This window comes from Biomphalaria glabrata, chromosome 12 (genome assembly GCF_947242115.1).
Source record: "Biomphalaria glabrata chromosome 12, xgBioGlab47.1, whole genome shotgun sequence".
Taxonomy (NCBI): domain Eukaryota; kingdom Metazoa; phylum Mollusca; class Gastropoda; family Planorbidae; genus Biomphalaria; species Biomphalaria glabrata.
In genome coordinates this window covers 16,546,258-16,557,566 of record NC_074722.1, presented here as the reverse complement: position 1 = coordinate 16,557,566, position 11,309 = coordinate 16,546,258, and the positions used below count along the sequence as shown (strand labels likewise).

Below are 11,309 nucleotides of genomic sequence, written 5' to 3'. Positions count from 1 at the left end.
TTGTGATAAAGACAACAAAAATTGACCCTCATTTCAGGAGAAATGAATGGAGAACAATACAATAGTTTGTTGGTGTTTTTTTTTTTTAAGGCCTAATTTTAAAAAAAAATGTGTTAGCTTAAAACTATTAACTATTACTATTATCTTTGTATGGGGTTACTCGGGCTGGATTGTTTCGAAAACAAACAACAAAATTCTGAATCCATAGTGATGAGCTCTACAACTCAAGATCTAAGTTTACTAATTTTAATGAGATAAATATCGTAAGTTTTTTTTTTTTTTATTGCACTCCATTCCCAGTCTCTACTAATGATATTAGCCATTCATTCTGTTTTAATTTTATCAATGCAAACTAATCTATAGCACTAGATTCACTAGATCCTATGATATCTATCTCGGTTTCCGGAGTGCTCTCCTCCTACATTCGTAGAGGGCAGTAACACAAGACTAACTGCGGAAAAATCATAATAAAAAACTAAACATGGCTTCGACAGGCTAAGGCAAATTCAAACAAGTGTTTTATTCCCTTTCGGATTATTGAATCTAGTGTTTTCATCATTGGATAATAGAAATGTCTTCCATACCGCTACCTAAAGTTGTTACTCAGCGTGGAAAGACTTCACTAGAGATTGAGAGAGACAACTTTGAGAAAAGACAGGTAAAGTTTACTCAGTAACTCAGTTGAGTTTGTAAACGGCTTACGGTAAACAACGGTCAGACTTCAGTTCCGACTCACATGAGAAGAGTCTTAAGACTCATACAAATAGATCTAGATAGATATCTATATCTAGATTCTACTAGATCTAGGTCTAATTCTTCTAGATAAGACGTTGCTTCAAAAAAGAAGATGATTACGTCCTACGCGTCATGCATTCTGGATCTAGATCTAGAGTCAGTAGTTTATTAAATCATAAATATGGCCCTTAAATTAAATGCTATTCGCCTCAGACACCAAGACCTCTAACTAAGACTAAGTCTATAGGCCAATAATAATTGATAAGATTTTAAAACAATTACATTATTAATGAATAATTCAATTGTAAAACATTGTTAGTAATGCTTGTTCTAATTTTAATCATTGCATTCTGCTTAAAGGTTGTTAATGCCAGAAGTGGTAATGGTCTTAAGCCCATCATTACCTATAAAGTGCTTCCAATGGCATGCATCTCAAATAGCCTCTGACAACCAGTCCAACCCCTGGCCTTCATGTGTGGCTCAGTTTCTGAGCCTGGCGGAACCGTTACCACAGTCAGGAGAAGGGGCAAAGGCGAGCAACTGGCGCCTAAACCAGTAAGCTTCGGGCAGGAGAGGCTCATTAGCCTTGGTTGGCTACCCATCTAGGAGAAGGAAAACTATGAATCCAAACCTCCGCTGCCCTGCGGCTATAACCAAACATGGGAAAGGCTTCGGGAGACAACCCTAAGGAAAAATCAGGAGCTGGTGACCCTTAGGCAGGCTGTAGATACAGTTTGGGATCAGTAGCGCCGCAGAATCTGCCAGGCTACGCTACTGATCCCAAACTGTATGGATATTCCGTTCCTTTGGTCACATCAGCTGCGCAGAGAGGGTGGAACTGCTGTGTGGGCGACATTGTTCCGACCATAAACAATGCCCAGGCTTTCATCTCACTTGCTCTGAGATGAACCATTGTCGTTCTATGACTGAAGGAGGCCAATGATAGGCCAAAATGTCCAAATTTGACTTTGACAGCGCATTATTTGACAATGTTTCGACATAGAAAAGAAAATGAACTTTAAGGAGAATAAGGATGACTACTTATATTTGTACCCCTAACAATATATTTGTTATTAAATATATTTAAGGTCAAAGAGGCCATGTCTTTTCATTTAATTCAGACAAATTTGACCCAGGTTATTTGATTCCGGACACCATATAATTTATTTCAGACAGTCTCTATATTTAGGCATCAATAAACTCAGATTTTAATTCTATATTAACATTAACTAAATTTTAAGATCCCCAGGCTTAGGGCATCACATGAAATCATTAAGTCACTATTAGTTACCCTACTCTTAAAGCCTAGCATCAATTCTAAGCTGCAGTCTTGGTTTGAATTAATGTAGTCATTTTTTGTGCATCAATATCCATCACTTAAGGTGCAATTCTGTAACCACTATACAGAGATATATAATATGTAGATTAGAATATACATCTATATATATAAAATTAGGTCATGACTAAATTTCTTTGTCTATTGTCAAATCTAAAAGACTAGACCTCTAGATTTTGTCAACGTCCATTGGATATCTTGCTTATTTAATAGTTATAATATGAAATAATAATGATAACAAAAAAATTAACATTAATATTTGTCTTTGAGATCTAGTAAATCATGGTTTTAAATACTGTTCCAAATTAAATTTCAAGATCTCTATATAGACTCTCGTCTATTTAAGACTATTTATACTCTAGATACCTAGTAACAATAAAAGTATCTAGCAAGAGTAAGACTAAATAGATTCAACTTTTGGTACAACTAAAGACTTCTAAGACTATCTATCTATAGTATAGATCTCCATCTAGTCGAGATTAGATTTCATCAATAATTTTTAATTATGCTAGTTCTAATCTAAATTAGATTAGATTTTAAGTCTAAGACTTTGCTTTTAACTTAAGTATAGGCCACTACAAATCTAGATTTAAATTCTAAATCTTTTGGTCCAGGGACGTAGCTAGGAATTTTCCATCGTATGGGGGCTCGGGGGTTTAGACCTCTTTGAGGGCCCCTACATTTTGCTTAATATTTTATTTTTAATGTAAAAAACACTCATTTGGGGGCCCCCTCTCGAGTGGAAATTTTCAGATTCTCCCCCCCCCCCCCCCTCCTCCCCACACACTAGCTACGCCACTGTTTTGGTCTAGAGTTGAGAAATGTTTTTTTTTGTTTTTTTTTTTTAGAATGAGACAAGATTTCTAAGTCTTCAAATTATACTGTGGAAACATTCTTTATAGCTTCTACTACAATTGTTTTTGTTTTAGTTTTGCTCGTTCCTTAAGAACTACAAACTGTTTAGGCCCTATCCCAAACTTCCCACACAGCGACAGTTCATTCAAATGAACTGGTTTTGAACTGGGGAACTTGGTAATGACAGTCTGAAGCGCAGCCCAGGCAGCTAACGAGAGAGACACGCGACGGTATTTTTGTACTTATTTACACCTTAAAAGGATGAAGGGCTGTTCTACTTTGTCACCTGTTTGGCATGCAGTGAAAACATTTGGTCATAAGATGGGGGATAGGTTGCAAAGGGTCACAGCACTTGAAGGTGTAAGCATGGCTTGTACTGGGCTAGCACAGCTACACCATTGTTATCCTGTAGTATACGGAACATCAATGGCCTCGCAAATATTTCTGCAAAAAGTACGTAAACATCCTTTTGAATCGTGTCAGAGGTTCAAGGCAAGAAAATTAAAAATGTTAGAGGCCCAGTGCTAGCTAAGTTAAGCTAAGTAAGTTATCTTAATTGTATAATCAAACATTAGTAAAATAAAAAAAAGAACGGATTTTATTTAATCATTACAAAACTACCCCCCCCCTTCCCCCCCCCCCCCCCCCCAAAAAAAAAAAAAAAAAAAACAACAACAACTTGTCAATAGGCCTGAAGTAGTAGACTATGTCCGAAGGGGTACTGGCGCTGAAGTGTGTGTACATTTGAACTGGTCCTATCTTACGATGACTTGTCTACTTGTGACTTAATGAGCATTGAGTCATACGTTGAAATGGTGGAAGCAGAGAGTAGAGGACTATGGTCTGGTTTACATTTTAGTCGCTCGTACTCACATCTGGGACGAATGACACGACTCTCTTCCCCCCCCCCCCCCACTCTCTTTTCTTGAGTAAATACGTAAAATAACGTAAATATGATTCTCCCATGTACATGTAGATCTAGTTTTGCTTTCACATAAAAGTCACGTGATGCGCTTCCTGGGTATGTCCTTTACCGTTTTCCTTTTTGCTCAGTTTCTTATATTTTCATGTGACCATTGGTCGGGTTCAAGGGATTATTTCACTAGGGCATTCTTGAATTTCCATGTTTTCATTCCGTAGAATTAATATATTGTAACCAATATTTTATATTTATATAGTTAAATCATTAAAAGTAAGGTCTATTCACAGTTAAAATAGTATATATATATATATATATATATATATATATATATATATATATATATATCATGCTTATAGCATGCTCAGAGCGCTTTTGGTCCAATCTCATTGTGGGTGGGAGGGGGTATCTAGGAGTTGGTTGCTCAGTAAACACAACTCTGCCCGAGTCGGGTGTCGAACCTCGAGCCCCCTTCTAGGTAGCCAAGCCAAGTTCAAGCGCACTTGGCCTCTCGACCACGCTTCCCACATAATCCCTTAATCTGTTGGACCGTTGGGGCACCAAGCTAGACTTGTCGACCGTCTTTCTCCATTCCTCCCTGTCTTTTGCCTTGTTTAGAACCTCTCTCAATGGCAGGCCCGTCCATTCTTTTATGTTGTCCTCCCATCGCTTTCTCTGTCTGCCTCTTCTTCTTTTTCCTGGTACTGTTCCCTGAAGGAAGACAAGATTCTTACTAAATTATTAAATTTTTACTAACTTTACTATTTTAACTGTGAATAGACCTTACTTTTAATGATTTAACTGTATGGAATTTAGTTCTGTTGATATGAAGAGAGAGTAATCCTTACGGGCACGACATGGCCTAAATTGTGCCGATGTGCCAAAAACTCAAAACTCAAACCCTAGGATCCTTCTGTAGCATCTCAATTCCATTGCTAGGATCCTCCTCTCTAGCTCTGCAGTCAGTGTCCAAGACTCGCAAGCATATAAAAATGTGGCCATGACCAAGGAGCGCATCAGTCTGACTTTGGTGCCGAGAGCTAAGCCCTTGTCTTTCCATATTATTTTAGGTTTTGAAAGGGCTGTAGACTGTGCTAGCCGGGCCAATAGCTGGGGTTTCGTTCCCTCATCCGAGACAATAGCTCCGAGGTATTTGAAGCTTCTAACACTAGTCAGCTTTTCACCTCCAATACTAATGCCCCCTTTAAAGCCCTGTTAGCTATTGGACAAAGAAAACGATTCAGGGACACCCTCAAAGTTTATCTGAAGGCGTTCAGCATAGACCCAGCCACCTGGGTGACAGAGCATCATGGCGTTGCGCTGTGAAAACTGGCGCATAGGTTGCTAAGGAAAAGAGAACAGCGCTGCCAGAAGAAAAGCGCCTGAGAAGAAAAGCACGGCCAATGGCACTAGCTCCAGCTGGAATAACCTGCTCACATAAGTCTCACCAGGAAGCACAAAACCCCAGTGCAAAGCCCTCACTCCCTGGATGACAAAAGTGGTCATCATCGAACCACGATGAACGAACTATACGCGGGATACAGCAAAACGCCAACAATTTATAAAGTATATGCCATAGATGAATATTTTGTTGTACAATAATTATACCATCTTAATTCGTGTTATACATTGTAAACTTCTGTTTACGAATTGTATAGTAAATAACGGTACCGGTTCTATTTGAGTTTCTCAATTTCTTTACCCCACACTCTCACTGCCTCACTCCTAAAGTCCCATTTCTAATTATGCAAACATTTAGTATAATTAGCTCATTAAGGACTAGGGGAAATAACACTGGCTTATAATCATGCGCCCAGACGTATTGACAGACTCATGAAAGGAGGGGGGGGGGATTTGGTAAGCACTCAAAAATAACGGAGATGGGGGCGGAGAGAGTAAGTTGAAGTGATTTGAGTCATGCATTGTCGATAGATCATCCGATTGCTCTCACGTGTGAGTGAATTGATGTGTATTAGAATGTGCGATTATTGTGCATAAGTGATGTTGGCTTGCCCTCTCCCCCCTTTTTCTTCTGCATTCATTGGCTCTATGCCTGTCAATCTGCCCTCACAACCATCTCGCGCTGTAGTTTGAAAAGAAGTTTTTTAAAAAAATCAATTCGCTGTCGTGTTATTGATCCCCAGTTTACGGAAATCGTTACTGCCTGCTGATAAGATCAGCTGATTTAACCTCAGGGTGAAGGCTTTGTTTTCACTTTTCTTCAGCACATTAGAACAACAAATTTGATGAATACTATCTTTCGGGTTTGCTTTGTAATCGTCAAGCATATTTCACACAGTCACTGATGAAATGGCCATAGTCATCTAATACTGTTATTTAGAAAAACAAAGCGGTACACCTCATGAGATTTAAAAAAAAACAAATGTTTATTTCAGACTTCGTCCACCTGACCACTACTCCTAGATGCTGTAATCTATTCTTGACTAAGTTATAACCCAAATCAAAAAGTATAAACACCTGCTGTATGGGCTTGTGTTAAAGCAGGGGTTCTCAACCTGTGGGTCGCGACCCCCTTTGGGGTCGATTGACGATTTGCCAGGGGTCGCCTAAGACCATCGAAAATATGGATTGTTATTGTCTACTCTTCTATTGCTGTATTTGTGTGCTTTGCGGGGGGGGGTCGCGGCAGAGTGGGGGAATATAAAAAGGGGTCGTCGAGCTTAAAAGGTTGAGAACCGCTGTCTTAAAGAGAAACAACACGTTTGGATGGTGCAATCCTTAAGTTTACGAAACATAAGACCTACTCGGATATCTTTTTTTTTTAGGTCAGAATGGTGGAAGCTTGTTTATAACTAGACCTATTGATTATTCAATGTTGGAATGCTGTTGTTTATATTTTGAACTGCATAAACTATACTACGACACTAGATCTAGAATCCAGACCAACAGTGATTGTCTGTTGCTTGTTATGCTAATAAGAATCAATAGTTTTCTCCAGTTAATGACCACCTAGTTCACTGACAGCTGAAAACGTTTACCTCTGGCGTTAGTGTACCAATGTTCGTTGGGCCATATATGTAGTAGATAAATTGATTGATTGATATCAGTTTATCGACCTTACTTGTATTATTGCTGGAACTTAGAGGAGTTGTGTCCTTTATTGAAATGCCCTCGAAATTTTAGAGAGCTAGGTCCTCCATTCAAATGCCCACTAAATTGTAAATTAATGTTTTGTTAAAAAAAAAAAATTCCATTTGCTGCTTGGTTTTAGATTGACATTCGTTTAAAAGTAATTAAGCATCAAAGCACTTCATCCATGGGACATCAAATAAGAGCACACGAACGAGGTAACTGAAAGTTTCTTGCAAAGGATACACATTAGAGACCAAAAGAAAAATCCACTTCCGGTGGCAGACGTAGACGGCGAAAAAAAATAGAATCTAAATCGACCATCGCCGGGCAACGAATATGTTTGCGCTGTGTGTGGCATAATTTGTAGGTCGCAGTTGGAACTGCATAGCCATGTGAAATAAGTTAGTGCTCATTAATCTTGGATTCGAAGAGAAGCCTTATTATTGTGGCTCAATAAAAGGACACCATAGTGGTTCGATAAAATGCTAAATTTCCATTAACCGTGCATCTCCCAGTTTAAAATAGAAGAAATAAACAGAATACAGAGAACTTATTCTATCTACCTCTCACCACCAGATTTAATATTGTAAAACGCATTTTTTTTCCAAGCCATCTACTTGTCCATAACAAGTGAAACAGGACACCCACCAACACGGTCATGTTTAGATCAGAACGATTTCTTCACTGTGACTCATTCTTTGACACTAGAAAGCAAGTTATTTCTACTTACTGGCGTTCTAGTGATACTAGATTGAGATCTAAAATAGATTTTAAAGTTTGTTTGCTAGTTTTATGTTAGTTGTCTGTAAAAATCAAGTTGTAAAAAAAATAATAATTCACTTAATCCGCTACAGAACAGTACGAATGAAGACCACTTCTTTGGTTCACAATTCTCAGACATTTTTGTCTTCTGCAAAGTTTGAGCATTTTTATTTCTTTATCCCCAACATTTAACGTTTTGAGATTTACCAGTTGAAAGTACATGTACTTGAGTATTCCGACTCAATGATTTGTATTTTCCCTTTGATTTATTGTTTTACAATTCCTACTGTTAACTTGCTCTCTACCTCACACCTCACAGATGGCTGGAAGGAAAAAGTGGGTCAAAAGTATGGCGATTTCCGAAACTGGCAGCGAAATTGATAGGGCGTTTTGCTAATCAAATGTCGTGGGTTTGAACCCTGCACTGGCTGCCCGATCTGATTCGATCCGATTTTATTTTAACTTTAAGTAGGAAATGTATTTATTTTTTAAATTATAATACTCGTTATACGTATTCATTTCTAGTCCCTTTCTAATATATATGTGAATTGTTTTGAACAGTTTTTCTTGCTCTCTCCTCTCTCCCTCCATCTCTCTCTCTCTCTCTCTTTCTCCCCTTGCTCACCAATTAAAGTGGGTAGCCTTCGTGTCTCAATCTTACTGTATCGTTTGACCCAATTGTCTCCATCCTTCCTAAAAGTGCAACTCTTGAGTGTCTTAAGTTCACTTAGCTTTCAAATAGTGTCAATACGCTTGCACTTCACCCTTTGCAATAATACACACACTCATGTATCAGAATGATAGCAACTGTGGTTTACAAAATGACGCTCCCACCTACACCCCCCCCCCAATCCTAGACCAATCGTCCTAGAAGGCCTTAACATGGTGGACAGTGGAGACCAATAGATTTGCCACATCACAGGTCTGTACGAGGTGTCAACGAGCTATTGGTCTCCACAGCCCACAGGTTGTGACGATGCAGGTCATTGTTGAGACCTACTGTAACGCATGGTCTCCTGCCAACTATCAGCACCACACTTACACTCAATTGTTTTGCATTGTCTATACAGCCAGCAACATTAAAACTTGGTTGTTTTTGTTTTTTTTTTACTTTTTAACTTTTAATACAGAAACGAAATGCAACATTGAAGATAAGCTACCTATTCTGCATTGTAAAAGAAACTGCACATGCTTTCATCTTTACAGTTCTATATCGTGTCAGTTTGAGAAACGAATGTGCCCGAATCTTCTCTTTTCCAAATACACCTTGTATACTTCTAGTTTGTGTACATTGTCACGTCGTAGCTTGTTCTATATCTAGTTATAGGGTCTTGGTAACTAGAATAGTGGATGTCAAGACAAGGTTGAACCTAAGACCACTTTCAGTGGTAGTTACCTTTGCGTTAAAACCAAAAGGTATTTATATAATTTTTCTTGAAAGAGAGACTATGAAAGTTCACTTTTTAGAAACACCTAATTCATTAGTCTGAACACATGTATTGTTTCATAATTAATAAATTATTGTTTTTAAAGTATATATTTAATCTCCATATCGTCAGAATTTTAAAAGGTTTAGAATCGTTTTCCAACTGCGCGCTCGCGTGTGTGTTTGTCCAGTCAGCTGTTAAACGTAAATATATCCTGTAAATGTACAATGTGGGTGTTAGAGCCAGTGCTTTTGTAGACTTCACAATTATTCTCACCTATTTTGCAATGTCCACTTGTATTTTCCCTAAAAAGGTTGATAGATTGTATCCACCTAATCTAATGCCATACTATTCCCTCGCTGCTTAGGCCCATAGCACCAAGACAGGTGTCACTGGGTACTTGTGTCTTACCAGCACATCGTTTTGGGAGTAGGATCGGGATATTAACTCTTGGCATACATCACCATAAATTAAATTTCACCAGTTTTATGTCTCAGTGCGACTTGTGGTAGATAATGAGTTAATGTAAGAAACAGATCTTCGTTAGGTGGGTTCTGTTTATGAAATATGCTTAAGTAACAGTAGAATGTACTTGAATTGTCCACCCCCCCCCCCTCAAACCTTGCTCTGAACCAAAACAGCCATTGCATGGAATGTATTGTGAGATAAGGACATTGACCATTATAATCGCATTGTGTCACACGCTGACAACGTTTAATGTTCTGCATGGACAGTGATTCTCACACGATCGATTCACATTGCATGGAATCTTTTGAAACAAGGACACAGCACTATTAGTAGCATCGTGACTCTCGAACAAAGTTTGTTGGTGGGCCTTGGTTTATGTGTCTGACTGGGCCGTGGTTCTCACACGAGTCGAGACAGACACTGCACAGAATGTATTTGGTTTTAAGGGCACATGAATATAAATAGCTTTGAGACCCTCGAGAGTGGTTCTTACACTATGGCTTACTGACATTACCTACCCACTTCCACCACAAAAATAAAAATAAAGTAGAAGGCTGTTACTACCAATGTCGGTGTGGGTGTTTGTTGTGGTATGTTCTTGGTAGGTCAAGATTGTCCTATTAAGTCACTCAGACATTGTCTGGTGGCTAGAAAGGGCAGTGCCCGAAAAGCTCTTGTTTTTTGACCACCCAGACGAGCCATAACTGAAAGGTCAACTTGGGTTGGAAAGTTTTGCTTATGTAACACTTGTGTGTCTGCCATGCTCCAGTAACCTGCTGTTCGACTATCACAATCAAAAGTTGTATAGACGTTTAAAAAAAGGAGGAGGGCGAATGATGGCTGATTATGAACCAAGCTCTATGAACTGCTGAACAGGGTTGGTGACCCTGATATTTGAAACTGGATCTACTAGAGCACTTTGTACAGAGACACGAGTGTTACAGGTCAAGTACTTTACTGAAATGTGGCACTATTCAATTGAGTTTTGTTCAATTGCTGTTTATACAGCAACTTTTCTTCTGTTTAGACTATTGAGTAACATATTCTTATTATTATCTCTTCTTGTAATATAGTTCACTTTCGTGTAATTTATAGTTAGTAAGTAGGCCTACATCTAATAATATGAAATTGGAACATGGTCTTTCGTTGACATTTCTTTTAAATTAACACTTATATAATTAATCACTAAAATGATTATGATCTGTTGCAATATAAAGAACTAATAATACAATCTCTCTCTTTTTAAAACTTTATGATTTTATTTTGATGCTCATATCTTTATTATAGTTATTATTATTTTATTTTTTTGCGCTTCCACGTTTTTCATTAGTTAAAAGAACGCTATTTTGTTAGTGCAGTCTATTTGTCAAATTTAAATCTCAAAAAAACAAAAAAAGAAACCAAATAAAAACTACAAAATCTCTGGTTTGGGCATGGCGTTGATCATACATATGCACTAGATGCAACGTACCTAAATGTAGATTACGACTAGATCTATACACTGCGTAATCAGATAATTCCAAATGTTCTGTTTCCTAGGAAACAATAGCCTAGAAGCCCTACTAATTGGCTGATTCGGGAACATTGCAGTGTATATTTACTCAACACAGCATGGATTCTCTATCCTCTGTTTAGATAGCCATACAAGGTGGCCCTATGGGAAGCAACTCTATCAACTAATTTATAAACAGAATTTCAGAAAGAACACACATAC

At 38.1% G+C, this 11,309-nt stretch overlaps 1 protein-coding gene across 5 annotated transcripts in view; it reads left to right on the top strand.

Annotated features, from left to right (window-relative positions):
* Positions 1 to 426: 426 nt before the first annotated feature.
* LOC106055975 (huntingtin-interacting protein 1-like) overlaps positions 427 to 11,309 on the top strand; it is a 67,265-nt gene continuing 56,382 nt past the window's right edge. For 2 of the 5 annotated variants that reach the window (XM_056007305.1, XM_056007306.1), the window contains exon 1: positions 427 to 658. In XM_056007305.1, the coding sequence (XP_055863280.1) occupies positions 572 to 658 (87 nt within the window). In that variant the 5' untranslated portion in view covers positions 427 to 571. The remainder of the gene's footprint in view (positions 659 to 11,309) is intronic. The other 3 variants (XM_056007303.1, XM_056007302.1, XM_056007304.1) reach the window with 2 other exon arrangements.